Genomic DNA, 19,628 nt, shown 5'->3' with positions numbered 1-19,628 from the left:
GCAAGGCAGGAAAGGCGGTAATAGCGTCAGTCGTCACTCTCGCAACTGCCTTGAGATTCTCACGGTTCACCACTTGCCCCCTGGGGAGTACAAAAGTTAGTAGGCAGAGTGCCTACCTACCTCAGGTACCTACCTGCCTTAGCCTCTCACACTCTCACCTCACAGCGCTCTCTCTCACTCTCCCACCCGCAGAGAATATGGCATAGCATGGCATGTCTGATGTCGGTGACGGGGATCCCTCAATGGGTGGACCTGTTGAAGGGCGGAGGGGTCATGGACGTGACATTGCTGGCCTTCCCCAGGTAAGCTTGGTGCCTTTTCACACCTTAAGAGGTACTTAGCCAATGTACCGAGGGAAAAGAGAGGGGCAAGGTGACTCTAAAGAAATCTGGTTGGCTGGTTGGTACCTTAGTACCACGATCTTACCTATGGAAAAGGAACGTACCTTTCTGCAGCTGCTTCCGCGCTGTTAGGCGAGAGCGAATGGTGTGAACTTGAAAGGCCTAGGTACCTTAGACTGCTTGTTCCGCTCGCTACCTTACCTTATCGAACCTTGCCTTTTGCCTCTACCAAGGTATTGAGGGAAAGAAGACTGAGGCGTCTGGCAGTAGGTATACGCTTGCAGAGATAGCCTTTGCCGTGGGAAAGCCGAGACACCGCTAACCAAGACCATGTCAAAGTGTCAAATCCGCGTAGTGGCATTGCGGATAGATCCCCCCAAGGTTCAAACCTCCTCCCACCGCTCTGCTTAGCAAGCCTGGCCTCTTGTCGCCATCCATGTTCCGTGGACTGCTATTCGGGAACCACAACTGCTCACATGTCACTGCAGGCAGATACACCAAGACCAGGCAAACCAGTCAGTCAACCAAGCCAGGCAGCCTACGACACATCAGCTCGCCTCTCTGGCTTCACATTCGTTTGCATAGTACACCACCACAGTGGGCAACAGGCGGCAAAAAAGATAAATCATGACCGTGGAAGAAGCTCGAAAGAGGCGGTCAACAGCCACCACCGCGAAATAGCGACCCGGCAGCTTACAATGCCATCAATGGAAGCTGCTCCAACCTTCCTCGCCCCAATTCAATTCATTGTCAACAACCATGGACACGGCACGGCCACGTTCACTTCTCGCAGCCTCGACTCCATCTTTTTTTCCTTGACTGGATGAACCGGTCGAGTCATCAACTTCGCCTTCGCCTCCGTCCTTCGCCCTTTCGCCTTTTCAGTATAGTAGTCAAGGAACCGACGAGGTCTCGGCGCTACCAAACCATCCGCATTTCGATTCCCTTTCTCATCGTTGCCTCATGCTATTTCCCACCCTTCGCCTACCAGGATTCACACCCACACGCCCCCCGGCAATGACTCTCTCCTTCAACCACTGCGAGCTACCCTGGTACGCCTGGGCAAAGACGCAATAACCACTGCCCATTGGCACATGACGGGGGACTGCCCTGCAAACACCAGACTCGAAATGAGGCGAACTGGAGCCTCGCCGCGAATTGCTCCTATGTTTACGCACTTCAACTATGCAAAACGTGGACAATAAGCAGTCATAGGGGTTTGGCTTGGTCATCGACCTCTCTCGGGCTCCTTAATCTTCTCACAATTCCTCCTGCTTGAACTTGCATCTGGCGTTCAGACGTGCCATGTCACCATGGTGGCCTGTCCTGTCGACTACCGACAACTGGTCGATCTAGGTCTTCATGCAACGAATCGCGATGCCGGAGCACCAGCTTGCTGCATAGTTGCATAGCCGGTCAGTCGGACAGTCGGTCATCCTCCACTGCGATTCAGTGATAAGGCAAGGAATACGACCTCCGACCTGTCCGTCTACCAGACTTTGTACCTGGATTGGCCCAGGGGTGTCCGGTGCTATGTTTGCCCAGAAGGCGAGAGTGTCTCGCACCTAGCTATGCGTTTGGCGCAAATACTGTTACGCCGCGGAAGGGAAAGCGAAAACCTCCATACAGTCACTGCAGTTGATGCGTTATCCAACGCGTGGTAAAACCCAACTTCATGCAGCTACCGCATCCGATCTTAGCGAGCCCGGCAGCGTGGTCGCTCGAGATCGGAATGGGGAGGAGGGGCGGGTCGACCGACGACCACGGGAGAGAGTGTCTGTTCTCTGTCACCTGAGCCTCTATTCCTTACTGGAAGCAGCAATCGCTGCCGCAAGTCACGCAGCACGCAATCCTTCAGTGCCCAGTCTCGCTGGGCCTTGTCATCGAATGGAGCTGAAGTCGGACAAGACAAAGAGCTGAGGTCAAACAGGAAAAGTCCGTCGGCGCTTGACTCGTTCACGTGGAGATCCTTTCATCTGTCTTGGACCGAGACAGAGCCTCCTCTAATACGAGCTCTCTATCACTCTCTGAAGTAGATCAAACTGGCACTCACCCTCTGATGCTGAGGCATGTCAATTTGGCCTTAGTCAGCTAGTGAATAGTCCCCTCCTTTTTAGAAGCTCTCCGTCTTCAATTCCTATCGAAGAGGCTTTTGCGTGTGTCTCGGGCCATCAAGATCGACGTATGCCAACCTCGCATTAAACCTTCTCTGACAAGTGTCTGTGGGATGAATTAAGGACGGATGCTTCATAGCTACTTTACACCGAAAGGAATAGCCACGGAGACGCTCACGGGGGTGAAGTTGGAAATGACAGCTCATCATCCAGACGGAAATCTGCAGCAATGGCGCCGGCGGACCAACAACAGCGCTCTGACAAAGGCGGGGGAGGCGGGGAAGCTCTCGGTGAGCAAAGCAAGCAGGTAATAAGCAAGCAAATATCTCACGGCCTCATTTAGGCCAGCTGGCTGGTCGGTCCCTTGGTCCAGATCGACAGATGGCGGGAATAGCGAACAGTCGAGAAGTCATCCTTCCAGGTCCGAGAGCGCTGCTCGCCTGCCTACGCCGTCCTCAACGGGCAAAGACGCTACAGTTATCGCAACGCTACGCTGCATGTCACCATTCTAGTGTCCAGCCATCCAGGCTGCTAGTCATGCGAACTCAACCCCCGCCTTTTCCCAAAGTTCTCATCAAAGTTACCAAACCACCGCTGCCGAGGCCGCCAAGAAAAGGATGTTTTGTTGTCACTCGCATTGCCAGACATTGAATTCATCTGGAAAGCTCGACCTTCAAAGTGTAAAGCAGGACGTGGGAAAGTAAAGTGGCCGGCTCAGGGGTCTGTCCCAAGAAGGGCAATCCGGACAAGACAAGTAGCTCTCCGGACCCGAAGCTCCATTACGCCCGGATCGAAGCCGACCACCCGATCTCTCCACCTCGAGGCTCAACCGCTTCACACACTGTACACCGCAGGAAGACGGTGACTTTTTTTTTTTTCCATCTCATCATCCCTCCTCGCTTCCTGAATCATCTAATGTCTGTCCAAGGCACCAAAGCTACGTCAGTCGAAAAAATGCAACGAGAGAGGTAAAAAAGCAATACCCGCACGAGGGAGTTAAGAACAGTCTTTAAGCTTCCATACTCGTCCCATCAATTCGCTCTTGGCGCCGCCTTTCATCGACTCATCGAGGACCTTGAAAGTCTACCTAGTGCGGAACATGCTCCCTGAAGAATGGTCGAGGTAAGCTCCAAAGCTCCGTAGGCCTCAGGCCTGCCAAAAAAGACGGTTCAGAGGCGAAGCAAACAAAGGAAGGGCCCAGAACTCGACAATACGTCATGTTTCCCCCCTCTCCCCCTCCGCCTTTGAAATCTCACCACCTTGAACCAACCCCAAAGAGACATCATCCGGTTCTCCAATGGCTTTGTTTCAGGATTGCAGGGCTTGGCGAGGGGGCCGCAGCAATTCGTCCAGACAAGAAATAAAGATGAAGACTGAGGCAGCGCGAACGCGTGTCTTGCTGTCGTGCCTGCTCTAATACCCGCTCGCTGACCACGATCCTTCGTTGCCTAATAGGTACCCATCTTTCGACTTGTAATCGACAGAGAAAGAGAGGCAAGAAAGGCGTTGAGTTTTAGATGTTGGCTTATTATTTTCCTCTCGCATGGTTGGGTTTCTCCGCCGCACAGGTTTCTCAAAGAGACGACGGGACGACAAATCATTTCCCCCTCTTCAAAGTAGTACCAGCCTCGTAGGCTCATATCAGACGCCTCTGATAGGGGGTTTACGTGTACACACGTCTCGTATTTTGCATGCATATCCTACCTCGCCAACGTGCCCTATTGTCCGGAAACGTCCGCACGACTTACACGTCGCCGGATACCGAGGCCGACATGTCTCCTGGTTTTCCTTCGCTATTAAAATTATATGTCGTGTCTGTATGAGTTACGAGGTGAACTATTGATGCGGTAGGACAAATTGGTTGATCGATCGCGGACGTGAGCAATCGATAGATGGCCGGCACGATCGTATCTGCAGTCATCGAGCAGAGGGTCAAAGCTCTCCCGTTAATGCGAAGCTATTGATGGTGATGATTGTTAAACCGCAGTAGTTTTACGTCGTTGCGATCATTTTAGAGTATGGGACATTTTCCCAGTTAGTGACCAGCTGAGAAACAGCAAGAGAGTCTGTGAGCAACCACAAAACTTGCTCAGCCATGCCCACTTACTTATGATATGATAAAACGGGATTTTTTGACCATCATTATTCTAGATATCTGACAGATCCAAGCAAGCCGCCGTCAAGCGCATGGTCTTGGTCATCATGACGATGTAGCTGCCTCTTCCAACCCTCAACACTCAGGAATGCAAGGAAGGATGTTTCCGGGCAGCAATGTTGTCAGACGTTGCCCCGTTCTCCAAGCTATCCGAAACCGGCTCAACGATAAGAACGAAGATGGCAATCAGTTCTTCTCAGTAAGTGAGATAGTGGGCAAGATGTCAATGACAGTTAGTCAAGCAATGGACGACCCTTGCTCTTTATCGTCTATAGTATCTAGCATCACATCTCCCACTGCGAATATCAATATGTGGTCAATTCGCTCGTTCATCTTAGGGCTCTAGGTCGATTCTACAGCCTCACGGCGATGGGAGCTCAAGGTCGGACTAGAGCCGCGAGCCGCAATAAATCGAGGTTACGGACAGTGTATACTCTTGCAAGCAGGACCAATATTCAATCATGAAGATTTCATAGAGTAGCTTTAAACTACCTGCCCCCCCCCCCCCCCAATAACGTTCCTCCTTCCATGCCCTCTTCTTTTTTCAGTATAATATTTAACACCACCACTTTCATTCTCACTTCGCGTTTCGGTCCCTTCTCCCTGTGCCTTTCTCTCTCATCTCGTCTCCTAACCAAACCATGAGAAAGCTCTTGAGCCCACCGACCCTCCCCTTACCCCTCACATCTTCGAATACGAACTCAGGATACTGTCAGAACTTTTCCACCACGGCCTCCTCTTCCAATACACACTTGATAAAAACAGCAAGTACAATTGCGCTGCCTAAACAACAAGTAGCGTAAACAGATAACCAGAAAAGAAATACCTTGATGGGAACGGAGAAAAGAGATCTAGGCTATCATTGGATCATGAACGGAATAGAAACAAAAGGAGGAAGAGAAAAAAAAGTTCGAAACGACATCGAAAGGGTTATCGGTATTGTGTGCCGATCCCGCTCTCGAGTGTTTACTTTGTAAGGAGTGTGTGGAAGAATGTCTAGGTAAAAGAATTCGGCCATCGTCGCGAACATCAATAAGCAAAAAGAAAAGGTGAGTAGAAGCAAAATGTATAGACGCTCAAGAAACACAACGAATAGCCTCCCCGATAATAATCCGCCTGTAAATCCAATAAGAGCAGGCCTGGGGATTTTAATGATAAAACTCAGAAACGCCAGAAACGCAAAGCGGCGACGTGAAGTGGACAGATGGAAATAGGCTGGAAAAGATGATAGAATGTGGTAGAGACAGATTGTGAGGAACTTCTTGAATTCGAGAACAAAGCGAGGTTGTAGGAACCAGGGAGGAGGAGGGGGACCCCCTTTTCTGTCGACCGCTTCTCGCTCGCTCTCCACCAATTCCGTAGGAATTCTCCTCCTTGTGTCCAACATATGCTTGTGATCATACGTTGGCCCAGGAGAAGTCAAGTAAAACCTCAAAAGGACAGCGAAAGTACCTCGCAACCCCATCCTCCAACAGTGTACCAATTCAACCCAGACCAAGAGCGCTCATTCCTATCAATACTATAATCATAGAGTTCAAACACCGCAAAGTTTTTTGTGGATTTCCTCCTGCCCTTTGCCCCCGTCCGGCCGTCCGACGAGAAGAGGGTATAGCGACGGCTAGAGAGCCGACAATGACAATTACAAGGATTAGAAGGAAGGCGATAGGAGGCGTGAGAAAACCTAGGAAGGCATTTTCCCGTACCCCTATTGCGAGTAGTACACCATCCCGGGGGCTGGCTGCTGGTAGTAAAAGGCGTCCGGGCTCGGAGTCACCATACCGCCCATACCACTAACACCGGGGCCAAATTGCGGAGGAGGCTGGTAGCTCTGCTGATAGTTGGGCATCTGGGTGGCATCGTAGTAGTACACCATACCATTGACCTCTTGAGCTACCAAATTGGGACCCGACGGTCCTTGGCCGTTTGCTTGTGCAGCCGCGGGGTCTGCCTGGCCTTGAGGAGGGAACCCTTGGCCTTGACCTGGCTGTCCCGAGGGAACGAAGGATGGAGCTGCAGCAGAAGGTCCCATATTGTTGCCATTGTACTGCCCAGGGTAGTAGTACGGCTGCTGAGGCTGCATCATAGGATAAGGTTGGTTGTAGAAATTTTGCTGCTGCTGGAAGGTGTTTGGCTGGAACGGAGCCGCGTGAATTGCCCTCTCGGGAATCTGGGAGAGAGGCGTGCCGGTAGAGTGTTGAGTGGGGTATGACGGCTGTCGCGAGTGGGCTTCCTGCGGCATGCCGTTGGAGACCTGGAGAGGAACCTGCTGATGGAAAGCTTGTTGGAAGGCTTGCGGGCCTTGGTTGAGGGTCGGCGATTCAATGTTGGTGACCGAGACGGCCTTTTGAGGACGAGGCTGGTGCATAGGGATCGGGTTCGGGCGACTCTCTTGGAAGGCAGGCTTCTGTGGCAACGGGTGCGTCTGCGGCTGCGGCAAGTCATTGATAGATGTCTCGTTTGGCTGCATAGGATAACCGTCCTGTCCAACGAATGGCTGATTCGGGTGAGCTGCAGGCGGGAGGCGGACGACTGGTCGGGGGTTCTCGACCGGAATCGGGGCCCGCGACATGACAGAGCCTGTGGGGGAGAACAAGTAGTCACGCCCATCAGGAGCGAGAGAGGAGCGACGACTGAGGGCGATGCTGGGAGAGTAGGCGCTGCCGTAGTAGCTTCCGCCAAAGACACTGGTCCGCCGGGAGAAGCCTCCCATGGAGCCAAGTCCAGAACGGGGTTTGCCTCGGGTCCGCTGTTGGTTGGGTCGCATCGCCCGGGGGATGAAGATGAAGGATCGATCGACAGCTGGGAAGATGTACTTGGGCGGATTATCGGGCAAGGAGATACGGACAGGCTTGTCACGGCGAAGGGGTGGCCGATGATCCGGAAGCTTGGTGTATTGTTTGACTGGCATGCCAAAGGCGGCGGGAGCTTTGCCAATAACGGGAAGAGACACCCTGACCTGCACGTTTCCAATGTGTCGCTCGGTCGACAAAGTCCGGTTGATCGGGGTGGGGTTGGACGGGCACGTTGGGATGAAGCCGTTGCCGTTGGCCGGGCCTTCAGTTTCGACGGGCAGGTGCCTTGGCTGTCTCGAGGGAGGCGGTTCGGTCACGGCCTCGTGCATATCATGCGCCCATTGGCCGCTCGTGAGAGGATCGGTCGGACTATGCAGTTGACTGCGCGGATTAGCCGGGATACGGGCAGAGTCTTGCTGGGCAGCGTACTTGATGGGTGCATAAGGGCCTCCAATGCCTCCGCCACGGCCGCCGCGTCCTCGTCCTCTGCCAAAGGGCCGGAAGCCGTTGGCAGAGGGTCCGGCATGACGATGATCGTGCATAAAGAAGGCCCCTCTGTTGGGAACGAAGGCGGGGTCTTCATCCCTTCTCCGCTTGTATTCTTCGTGTTCCCGGCGACGACGTTCGTTGACAGGCTCGGCAGGGCGGGACGAGTGGGAGCTCACGACGAGAGGGGCAGAAGACTTTGGGGGAGATGCGGCTCCGTCAAGCTGTGCCTCTTGTTGAGCGGGCTCGGACCGGTCATTGCCAGATAGCTCCTCGGCATCGGGTGCGGCCTTGTTGGTCGTCGAGGGGGCCAGGGCCGAGTGTTTCCGGCTACCAGACTTCGCATTTCCATTGCCAGCCGACTTCCTAGGGTTGGGGGTAACGGGAGAAGCCTCATCGATGTTGCTCGTATCGCTGTCGTTGCCGTGATCGTGGTCGTCGCTGATGATGGAACCCTCGGTCAGAGAGTCATCATCGAGTTCGAGCTGGTCGGGTCCACCTTCTCCGTCTTCCTCATCCTCGATGCGTCTTCTGTGACCAATCTTTCTGCGTCTTGGGGCGGCCATGTTGAAGCTTTGTAGAAGCTACCTGTGCCTGGCTCTGTTGGTTGATGAGCCGGGTACGAGATCGAGCGAGGGGCGATGCTCAAGTTGACGGATAGGACAGGCTCGAGGAGCGGAGGCGGCGGCGGAAGGATGTCGAGACAATCATGCGATGCTTGCGGACGATGGATGAATGGAAGAGAGGGGGAAAAGCAAGTACCGCCCTGCGGTTGGCGAAGAATGAGGGCGATGGAGCAAACAGACAGCCAAGAAGGCGTATTAAATAAAATACACAGCAGCAGTAGCAGCACCGGTTCGTCGGGCAGTGGGGTGAGCAGCAAAGCAGAGCGGGAGGAGGGGGAGAGAAAAAAACGCAATGCTGTTGACGAGCTGGAGCTGAACCCGTGTCGTCTCCTCTAACCTCTCTGCTTCTAATGAAAGAGCAGATGAAGTGGAAGCCTGGGAATAGGAGGAGGGTTTGGGTGCGAGGAGGAATCGCAGGGGTGGAGATGGTGATGATGATAGAAGGGAGGGAGGGATTTCGGCCAGACGACAAAACCAAGACGGACTGGACGGGCGACGGAGACGGAGCCACCTCACAGACAGCTGGTGCAGGTGCAGGTGTAGTAGGTGCAGCAGGTATACGGTAGCAGTAGGTAGGTGCTGGTACTGGTACTGGCGGCGCTGGTTGCTTGTGCACGCCCAGGTGGTGCACCTCAGTCCATCCTTCCGACCCGTTTCGTTAGGTGCTGGGCCTGGGGAAAAAAATGTGTGGTGTTATTTTTTTCTTCGTCTCTTCCTTGAGCCGTGGCTGGAGCTGCCCGCTCTGTTGGCTCGAGGTACCTAAACACCTTACCTAAGGTAGTTAGGTATCTTGGTACCTCTCTCAGCCAGTAGGATTCTCTCCTTATTGCCGGCTCCCTTCACCAGGCGTGCGACGTTGCGTGGTTGCTTTGGGCCGTTTGGGGCCTGGACCAGCTGGACGTGCCCGCTGTGGAGAGCTGCGAGAAGAGCTGCCCACTAAAATCACCTCGAAAGCTGTGAGGTCAGGAACCTGAGTTCGAGGTACGGGTACCTTGGAATGTTCGGGAGACTAAAGGTGATGCTCTCCTACCAATCAGACATGCTTACTGCATCAGAACCGACCCACTCTGATATATGTCGCTCTGCCAAGATCAATTACCTATCTTCATCAACTCATCCATGAAATCATTGTTTATCAACTATTTCTACATGTCTCTATAACACTTCACACAATAGCATACTCATACAACTAAGGGTCTCAGATGTCCTGGCCGTCGAGCGTCACCTTTCATGCTGTCCTCCAGAAAGTAGTCCAATACTCTCCAAACTCCCCAGCGTGATGCGCCGGCATGCCGTTTCAGGTCTCAGACGCTGGGACGGCCCAGGATCTATCTCGATCTGGCACCAAACCTTAACTTCGTCTTGCTCACCATGTGTCTTCCCACAAACCTTGGCTTGGGATGACAACTTTTTGACTCTCTGAGAGAACGAACCTGGACCCGAGCCAAGAGTCAAAGGACCACTCACTGTACGCATTTCTAACTACACAGCTAATCGCTTAGCATGTGAATTGACATGGTTTTATGAAAGCTGCTACGTCTCTTCGACAAATCTTGAGCATGTGGACAGAATATTGATATCCTGGCAAACGTGGCCTGAATAGCCATTGATATCTTGGAGACTTCTGTTCAAATTGAGTTGGTAATTCAATCTTTATCTCGTCACAGCCAATCACATTGTTGCCATTAGCTTTAACACAAGCGGACGATGACAATCGCAATAGATAAAGTCAAGGTAGAGAATGTGGTCGGAAAAGAAAAGAAACAGTAATGCTACGATATCATGGCTTGATGAGCCGTCAACTCTTTGTCTCCAGGACTTACCTATCCAATCAATCCGCTCAGAACACTCTAATTTTACGAAGTCTAGTCACCAGCTAATTCCTCTCAAAAACCTAGTGTTCTGGAGCCACGGAAAGGGTATCATGCGCGTATAGCTAACTTTGGGTGAGATACACTCTGAAGTTGAAGCGGTGCGGATCTTCATGAAAATCCCCTTCCAGTCGATCGCGAGGAAGACGAACTCAATGAAATTTTGCAAATTCATTATCATCTGTATCTAGTCCCGCTAGAGGAACATCTCGCTCAATTGAATTCATGAGTGTCTTATGACACAACAGCATAATGTTTTAAGACGGCGGTGTGAGATTCTGCGTCTTCTCAATCTTCGGAACACAGCCAAATCGAGTGTTTCCCTGATCCCAGATCTGTTCTCAAAGTCAGCTTCATTTCACGTCATTGCCTGATCGGATTCAGCGATGGCACTTACCGCATAAATCGACTTCAGGAACGCATCACCCAAAATGTCAAACTCGTTGGAACCCCGCGACTGCACTCCGCCGTACCAGAACCCATCACTCGCCGGCGCAAACGCAAGGTCCTCCTTCTGAATCACAAACTCCTTGTCACCGACGGCGACCTTGAACTCGGGCAGGTCGTCCGCCTTGGTGCTCGTCGGGAACACATAGCCCTGCTGCTGGTCATCGTACTTGGCACCGGGGATCGCCTTGTACAGCGCATCGCAGACCTCATCTGAGACGAGCGCCAGCGTCGTGCCCGTGTCTGCAATGGCCTTGTTACCGCTCTGCGTCACGGCCTTGCCGTTAATACTCGCGGACCCGGACTCGAACATCCAGAACCCTTGCGAGTTATCAATGTCGGTCCAGTGGATATCCTCGCCCGAGGCCGAGACGAGATCCGTGTCGATCCAGCCAAATGTGTAGAACGACCGTGGCTTCGCCTCGTCCCGCTCGCTATAAAACGCAGAGGTGAAGAGCTCCGCGTCCTTGGGGATGTCTTGCTGCGCAATCATGTTCTCGACGGGTGTGGCGACGGGGTCGCGGAAGTTGCCATCGCGCATGACCGTGTTGATAGATCCGAAGGCGAGACCGAGGAGACCATCTCCGCTGCCCTGGGAGAACTGGTCTGCGAGCTGCGAGGCTGACTCGATGGCCTGGTTCTCAACTGTTAGCCCGCCGAGGACGAGGTTGTCGGTGCCGACATCGCCTGACGCCGAGCTGCCGTCGCCGTACGAGATCTTCCACGTCTTTCCGTCGAGCTTCTTGTAAGTTGAGGACTTGGAGGCGTCAAAGATGTTGTGACCCTTCTGCGTGGCGCTGCTAAGCTCGGTCGAGAAAACCTGACATGCGCTGTTAGCGAAGATCATTGGTAACATAGTTTGCCAGAGAGAATCGAAATACCCAAAGGTCAGAAGAACCTGTGTCAAAGTCCAACTTGAACTTTTGCGGTGGCGTGCCGATTGAGACTTCGCAAAGGTACATGGAGTCATATTGCTGGTCTTCGGCTGTAACATCCCCATGCTGGTCGTCGCCAGTCTTCTTGGAGAGAACCTTGCTCATGGAGACACGACCGCCGACGGCAGCATTGAACCCGGGGGCTGCAAGCCCTCTCTGGGCCATTCTTCTTGTCTGAACATAGGGGCCCGGCTTTGTCGGTTCGAACTTGAACTTGTTGAGCAGGTAGACGTAGGATTTTGTGCCATGACGCTGGTAGTTCTTGTTGGCGATGACAGGGATCTTGGAGAGGCCCTTGTCGGCCTTGAACTTAGCTTGAGCTTTGAGGAATGCTTCCATCTTGTATGATTGAGAAAATGAGCTTTTTGTTTTGTGTGAGTGTGAGTGTGAGTATGTGTGTGTAGGATGGTTGGTTAGGTCAAGTGGTTGTGACAAGGGAGCTTGAACACTAGCTTGGCGGATCAGGGTGACGACTTAAATACCTGCCCGTTACGGTCAAGAAGCGACAATGACGACTCGGATGGACGGCACTGAATTAACCTGGACTATTTGGGTCGAACGTGCGATGGTAGGCAGTAAACCTGTTTGGATAGCGCTTGCGATGTGATGAGGGGGAGATATCACCTAGGAGATAGGTAGCATGTCAATCATGCGCTGGCCCGTCGGGACTTCTTATAAGACAGCAAGCTATTGTTTCGCTGACGACAACCCTGAGCTGAGCTCGACCGGGATCGAGTTATGTGTCTTGTCACGGCAGACCAGGGAAGAGCCCAATGCCGGCAGTGTGTAAGTGTGACAGCTCTCAGCAAGACAAGGGATAGTGGGGCGGTGCAACTGCAGGCTTGAAACCGAGCTCTCGCGAATGCGCATTCGGACCTTCTGACCGTGCTCTTGAGCTGTGTTCATGGAGAGGGGGGCTAGAAACAGGTCGGCCCTCGGGCCAACCCGATGAGGCAGTTGATAGGGAAGAAGAGGGGCGTCACTTGTTTGTGGAGTCTGCGTTGAGCCGACTCGAGCCATACGAGTAGTTGATTGAGAGGGGGAAAACAAAAGGGAAACGTAGTGGAAATGGCGAGTTGCGGAGCCATCTTTTCGATGTCAAGCTGCCAACCTCTCAGTCAAAACTCTCCATCAACCTGTTCTTGGCTCTCCGGTCCAGAGAGCTGCCGAGACTTAGCATGACGAATGACACGTGCGAAACCAGGCACAAACTAAACCAAAATCAAAGCTCCCAAATGCCAGTCAGGAGAAAACGACTTCAAGAGACGAACAAATCAAGCCAAGAGATGAGGTCCTCCCCGCCGCCGATGATGTAACGAACTGCCGCACGGTGGTTCCGGGGCAGGGATCAGCTTAGCGGGCCATGTCCCGTCTTGGCGGCGATCGACTCCAGACTCCTGGGTACCTTGCCAAGCAAGATGCAAGACACAAGAAGCAGACGAGGCCTTCTGATCATGCCCATGGTATCGCTGGAGATGAACCGGTTATGCCATGAATGTCTTTCCTAGCCGCCGGGTCTTATCACGAGGTTCCATTCCGATGTGCCGCGACCGCTTGCACCAACGCGTAACAGGCAGATGTGCAGCAGCACTAGATGATGAATGATGAGGTTTGTCTCAAGCGCCAAGAGAAGCTCAAGGCCAGTACATGAAGTCGTGTCCTCTATCTCGAGAATTGAGTGACTTCGACCAATCAACATCTATCTCGTTGATATCGTGGTGTTTTCCCGCTCAGTTTGGACTGTAAATCCGTTCTAACCTCAAGAGGTTTTAGGCGTCATTGAGCTTGATGATCCCAAAAGTGAAGCCTCGGACACCATTGCTGATCCAGCATGGCTCTCCTCCAACAAGGCTCTCGACTTTGACTTCTTCTTCCACGGCCAATCCACTGATCAAGTTAGTCAAACGCTCATCCCATGTTGGCAGGGAATGGTAGAGCAGCTAGCTGACTTACCGCTCAAGTGCCCATCTACGGGTGGTCCCGTCTTGGCCACCGCTCCCACCTTCGGGACTATACTTAGCAGCCACCGGCGGGGTGACCCATCTGCCGCCTCGCCAGAAGAACGGGGTTGTCAGGCTACCTTCCATGATATACCCGTTTTTCGAGTTTACCAGAAGGACTTCCTTGCGATCTGCCAGGCTGATACTCGCTCGACTACGAGCTGTGTCATACATATTTCTCTCTGTAGTCTTGTAATGTGTATACTCGGATTGTGTGGTCTTTGTGCTATCAATCACTACTGTCATAGGATTCTCTTCCAAAGGATAGCCCGCTCCTGTCGATTGTCCTGGGGAGGGAAGCCGTTCGGGGAAGAGGTTCTCAAGCTGCACCGCTGGGACCTGTGATCCTTCGCAGGTGAGGCGTCCTTCTGAGGTCAACAAGACTTTGACTCGTAATGGTTTCTCTCTTCCATGCTGAGTCAAGAAAGTCTCAATCGCCTCAGTCAGTCTCTGGAGGCCGTCCGATCCAGAGATGGCCTCGATGGCAGGGGTCCACTTCCAATAGGTGGCAGCCCGCAGCATCCGATCCCGGTGCAGATCTAGCATGTAGAAAGGTGAAGTCATCTTGGCGTTCCATCCTGCGTTGGCTAGGCGCCGCTTCGGTACGCCTATCAAGCCAGGGTCGTATCGAAGCGATGTGAATAGCTGAAAGTTGGCCATGGTGCTGGGCTTTTTGTGTCAACCTTGTGAGTAAGGCAGAATAATGGGTGAATGGGTGAAGTTGTCAATTTGAGAGTTCCGCAAGCGCGAAAGGTATTATCCCCTGATGCTTAGAAAGAGTATGATGACGTATCTTGAAGAGAAAAGAAGCGCAAAAGTCGGGTTTTGAGTTCAAGAGCGTTCAGTACAGATGAAGAACCGCAAGAATCAACCAGGTTCAGGAATATTCATACCAGGGTCACAGCGGGAGATATTTGGGCCGCAATGATCTCCCGTAAGTTTACGTAAGCAGCACAGATTTTCTTCACCCAACGTCGCTGTAATGATGTTATAGCATTTAGAGGTGAACCGAGGATTCAGACAACGTATTAAATAGCCATTCGGATAACCTATGAGTTCATAGCCTGCGAGCTAATATGGAGTTAAAAAAAGAAGCTAGCGCCTTCTTTTCAGGATGGACAGATCGCCTTCGGATAAGCAAGAGGCCATTCAAAGTGGTGGCTAGTGACTGCGAAGTACGACATCAACCAGGACAAGAGCTGAAATAGTCAAGGTGTTCTGAGATGGATATCTGAAGGATGTCGGATCCTTTCTTCTGATTCACTAAGCCAAGCTGGTAGGGAGCTCAATATTAACTCCTTCTTCTGCCATGCCAAGGTAAAGGCCTTGTTGACTCTAGTAGACTGTCGAGGATAGAATTAGACTCACACCAATCATTACAACCCCGAGATTTCAAGCATATATGTACCAAGTTCTCCAATTATTTGCTTGAAGAGATTTAGATTCAATTATTTATCATAAGTACGTTGCCCCCTGAGACCCTGAAGCCATTGCCCGATGTTTTAGGACGAGAAGCCGGGAGGACTCCGGTGTGACCACCCTACATACGTAGCAGACGATACAACTGACCTGTCAATTACCTAAGAGATGTGAAAGTCCATATCGCTACAGTCGTGTCATGCTGCGTCCGAAGTGAGGTTGGCGAGACCCGGGAGAAGTCTTGGTGATCCTGTGATAGTGTCAACCCTTGCCGGCATCGCATTTCCATTTCGGAAAGGTGCCAGACTTAGCTTGCTTGCTGAATTTCAAGTCACCTGTGGTTCGAGTTTACAATGATACTACTATGCTATGATCATAACTCAAAATAAAATCCAATGTGTTTAGTAGTCTTAGAATCTAATGAGGGAATCAGTATCTCTCAACCACCATTTCGGAAACTTCGACGCACTCTTTTACATGACCGTCAGTTTACTTCAGCTTACCTTGAATGGTTGAAAAGTGCTGTGAATTTGTTGAAGACTTTGGACGTCTACCAGTTGGGCATTTCAACACTTCATAGACCACCATCGTGGGCTTGCGGGCCTTTGGACAAACCAGATTAGCCTCAACTCTGCGACTCAAAACAGCGAACCAATCAGAAGCGGACGTATTCCATGCTTGAATTATCGTTGAATTGAAGGGATTCGTAGTGAAGCTGTCTGTTATCTACAGAGAGTGTCGCCACTCCTCATCTCTACTGGGAAACGAGTAGGTGGGGGTGGATGAATGTATCATGTGGGTTCCTGACATCCTGCTTATGTTGACTAACCGCAGTCTTTCAAACAGAAAGGATGTACATCTTCAAATTAACATGCTATAACCATAATACAGTGTCACTTCGTACATTATGGGTGCCAATCGACCGGCCATCAACCCGATATCTGACCACAAGCAAGGTATGACTTGGCCAGTGACCAACTGGGAGGTGAGGAGTCAAAGATAATCTCGTCTGAGTTGTGTTCGGTCTGTCATATCTCAAGATGATTAATGGGAAATGGGTTAAGCTGGAACGGAACTTGTCTGTACAAGATCTGTCACTTGCATGTAGTTCTCGCCAGAGCGAGACAGTATAGATCATAGTAAGATCCCAGTTTCGAGTATCAAAGTTACAAGGAGTCAGTCAATCAGCCCCATGAGGTAATGTAGGCAAAGAAAACAAGGCGAAATGAGATAGATGAGATGGGATAGCATGGTAGACATTCACACGTTGTGGTGATGGTCTGAAATGGTGGGCGGAACCCACCGCGTTCTACCAAACAAACATTGTGGCAACGGTGACATGTCTTCGACATATAGAGTCATTGTATGCGAAAACTCCCTTTGTTTCTAGTGAGACGACATTATGTGAGTTAATGTGACTCACGTTGTATAAAGGTGAGGTTGGCCTGTCCAAAGAGAAGATATTGGAGAGAATTCATTGTCATTTGGCACCAAAATAAGCACAGTTCCCTTCCGAGTCTAGTCGGTGACATGAAGAGGCTTATCGGTCAAAGTACTTGGGTACCTCACAGGCTCACGCTGCATGCTGGGTGCCGCCCGCGGGCTCTGGCTGACCAACGCACCCTTGCCTGGAGGACAATCGGGACCCTCTTTGGTTACGTAGTGTGCAGATTTATAGGCGGTCCTCCCTTGCGCCCCCACTCTTAAATCGCCTGAGGCCAAGCTGATTTGATGAATGACAGCACCAAGCAGAGGCAACTGCCCGGAAAAACTCCTCACGAGCTTCCCCGTCGCGCAATAATTTTTTGAGGACGGTTACTGTCCGGAAGCTCCTGGCCCAGCGCAAGTGCAACAGCAACAGCAACAGCAAAAGCAACAGAGCAGCAACACCTGCAGCTCCTGCACCCTCTACATCATCGACCACACTGGTCAGCCCATTAATTACATTCCTTTCGACCTCGCGACTTTTTCTCTTAGAACACCTCTGATACCTTTCTTCCCTTGCTCTCTCAATTGCTCTTGGGCTCGTCACCATCATGTCGAATCCCCTGCCGTCCGTGCCTCCCATGGCCAGCCCTCCGACTGTCATCCCCATTGATTCGTCTTCTGGCCTTTGGGATCGCATCACCTCATGGGCTTCGGATAACAAGGCCATTGTCTACACTGCCGCTGGTGTCGCCGTCGTCGCTACCGGTGCTGGTGTCATCTACTTCCTCAACAGCGATTCCGTACGTCATGCTTCCCATCTTATCCTCGCAACCCTCGTCGTCATGCGATCCAATTTTTTCACCCGTCACTACCGAGATCTTGGCGCCTATTGCTGGCGCCAGCTTGCTCTTCTCTCAGACAGCAAAGCTAACTCAAGTGCGATTGAAGAAGACAGACTCGACACCAAAGCTCAGCAAGAAGGAGCGAAGGAAAAGAAAGGAAGCCGAGCGGAAGGCTGCAGCAGATGCCGAAAAGCAGCCCACACCTGCAGAGGCCGCAGCCCCTGCATCGTCCAAAGCAGCCAGCGTCGAGTCCGCCGACGAACTTCCCGAGATCACCGAGGCGACTGTTGCCGAGTTCACTACCGAAGAGCGGGAGAAGTATGCCGCCAAGCTTAAGGATGTCGGAAACCAAGCCTACGGTGGCAAGGACTACAACAAGGCCATCGACCTCTACTCTCAGGCTATTCTCTGCAAGGCCAACCCCATCTTCTACTCCAATCGCGCCGCCTGCTACAATGCCCTCGGCAACTGGGACAAGGTCGTCGAAGACACGACTGCCGCCATCAACCTTGACCCCGAATACGTCAAGGCACTCAACCGCCGCGCCAACGCCTACGAGCACCTGAAGATGTACGGCGAGGCCCTCCTCGACTTCACTGCTTCTTGCATCATCGATAGCTTCAAGAACGAGAGCAGTGCGCAATCCGTCGAGCGCCTGCTTAAGAAGTTCGCCGAGCAGAAGGCTCAGGAGATGATGGCCAGCCGGCCCAACAAGCTTCCTAGTCACACTTTCGTCGGCAACTACCTCCAGAGCTTCCGCGTCAAGCCCCGTCCGGCTGGACTCGAGGACTCTGTGGCCTTGTCCGAGGAGACTGGCAAGGGACAACTCCAAGTCGGCTTGAGTGCTCTGGAGAAGAAGACTGGCGACGGATACGAGGAGGCCAGAGCGGCCTTTGAGAAGGCATTGGAGCTGGGTGACCTGGGCGAATTTGAGGCCCTTGCTTACAACCTGCGCGGTACCTTCAGCTGCCTGCTCGGAAAGCACGACGATGCCATGGTCGACCTGACCAAGAGTATCGAGCTCGACCCTTCCATGACCCAGAGCTACATCAAGCGCGCCAGCATGAACCTCGAGCTTGGTGCCCCGGACAAGGCTGCTGAGGACTTCGAGAAGGCCATGGAGCAGAATACCGAAGACCCTGATATTTACTACCACCGCGCTCAGCTCCACTTCATCAAGGGCGAATTCTCCGACGCCGCCAAGGACTACCAGAAGTCCATCGACTTGGACCGCGACTTCATCTTCTCTCACATCCAGCTTGGCGTGACTCAGTACAAGATGGGATCTATTGCATCATCCATGTCGACCTTCCGCCGCTGCATCAAGAACTTCAAGGAGGTCCCCGACGTCTACAACTACTACGGCGAGCTGCTCCTGGACCAGGGCAACTTCCAGGAGGCGATTGAGAAGTTCGACAGTGCCATCGAGATGGAGTCGAAGACGAAGCCCATGGCGATGAACGTCCTTCCTCTCATCAACAAGGCTCTCACCCTGTTCCAGTGGAAGCAGGACTTTGGTGAGGCCGAGAAGCTCTGCCAGAAGGCGCTCATTAGTAAGTTCAGACTACTTCATTGTACGAAATGTGGTTGCTGACCCTTGATAGTCGACCCCGAGTGCGATATTGCCGTTGCCACCATGGCCCAGCTCCTTTTGCAACAGGGCAAGGTCACCGAGGCGCTCAAGTACTTTGAGCGCGCTGCAGAGCTCGCCCGCACCGAGGGCGAGATCGTCAACGCCCTGTCCTATGCCGAGGCGACCCGCACGCAGCTCCAGGTCCAAGAGAAGTACCCCAAGCTGGCGGCAAAGCTTCAGGGCATCGGCCCGGGTGGCATGCCCCGGTAAAGGGCCAATGACGTCCTGAACACGAAACATGTAAAACTCACCTATGGCGGCGTGTAAGAAGAAAACAGCAGATCCCTTAGCAGATGGGGAAGCGGATAGCTAAGACAAAGGGCTCCTGGTTGATAATAGGGGAAAATATCAAGGTGGGCAAGCCGCCCACCTCGTTGAGTCGTTTTTTCGTTGGTTGGTGAGGGAGGCTTTGGGAAAGGAGAGCAAAGTCCAAGGCTCCATACGTACGGCTGGGGAGGCATTGGTTGAAACCCTTACGTTGTACATAATCCGACTTCCCTCACTCTACGTACATTGGTGAGAGCATTGTAGAACTAGTC

General features: G+C 52.4%; 4 protein-coding genes across 4 annotated transcripts; 1 reads left to right on the top strand and 3 right to left on the bottom strand.

The window, feature by feature from the left end:
* Window positions 1-5,141: 5,141 nt before the first annotated feature.
* Window positions 5,142-9,146, bottom strand: HER10_EVM0002368 (uncharacterized protein). The gene is made up of 2 exons (XM_035472083.1): window positions 7,832-9,146; window positions 5,142-7,783 (listed from the first exon to the last, which is right to left on the bottom strand). The coding sequence occupies exons 1-2, from the start codon at window positions 8,452-8,454 to the stop codon at window positions 6,316-6,318; spliced, it is 2,091 nt and encodes a 696-aa protein (XP_035338075.1). The 5' UTR covers window positions 8,455-9,146; the 3' UTR covers window positions 5,142-6,315.
* A 1,430-nt stretch (window positions 9,147-10,576) lies between these two features.
* HER10_EVM0009488 (eukaryotic aspartyl protease) lies at window positions 10,577-13,005 on the bottom strand. Its single transcript, XM_035478974.1, has 3 exons — window positions 11,714-13,005; window positions 10,783-11,652; window positions 10,577-10,720 (listed from the first exon to the last, which is right to left on the bottom strand). The coding sequence occupies exons 1-3, from the start codon at window positions 12,104-12,106 to the stop codon at window positions 10,643-10,645; spliced, it is 1,341 nt and encodes a 446-aa protein (XP_035338749.1). The 5' UTR covers window positions 12,107-13,005; the 3' UTR covers window positions 10,577-10,642.
* A 440-nt stretch (window positions 13,006-13,445) lies between these two features.
* HER10_EVM0003365 (aminodeoxychorismate lyase) lies at window positions 13,446-14,605 on the bottom strand. Its single transcript, XM_035473045.1, has 2 exons — window positions 13,721-14,605; window positions 13,446-13,654 (listed from the first exon to the last, which is right to left on the bottom strand). The coding sequence occupies exons 1-2, from the start codon at window positions 14,425-14,427 to the stop codon at window positions 13,537-13,539; spliced, it is 825 nt and encodes a 274-aa protein (XP_035338171.1). The 5' UTR covers window positions 14,428-14,605; the 3' UTR covers window positions 13,446-13,536.
* A 2,617-nt stretch (window positions 14,606-17,222) lies between these two features.
* HER10_EVM0004561 (mitochondrial import receptor subunit tom-70) lies at window positions 17,223-19,299 on the top strand (the record flags this gene model as incomplete). Its single annotated transcript, XM_035474200.1, has 3 exons — window positions 17,223-17,414; window positions 17,563-19,009; window positions 19,061-19,299. 3 exons carry the CDS (start codon window positions 17,223-17,225, stop codon window positions 19,297-19,299), a joined length of 1,878 nt encoding a protein of 625 aa, XP_035338280.1.
* Between the last annotated feature and the right edge of the window lie 329 nt (window positions 19,300-19,628).

The sequence above is a fragment of the Colletotrichum scovillei genome (genome assembly GCF_011075155.1).
Source record: "Colletotrichum scovillei strain TJNH1 chromosome Unknown Contig00001, whole genome shotgun sequence".
NCBI lineage: Eukaryota > Fungi > Ascomycota > Sordariomycetes > Glomerellales > Glomerellaceae > Colletotrichum > Colletotrichum scovillei.
This window is presented reverse-complemented; position numbering and strand designations above follow the sequence as displayed.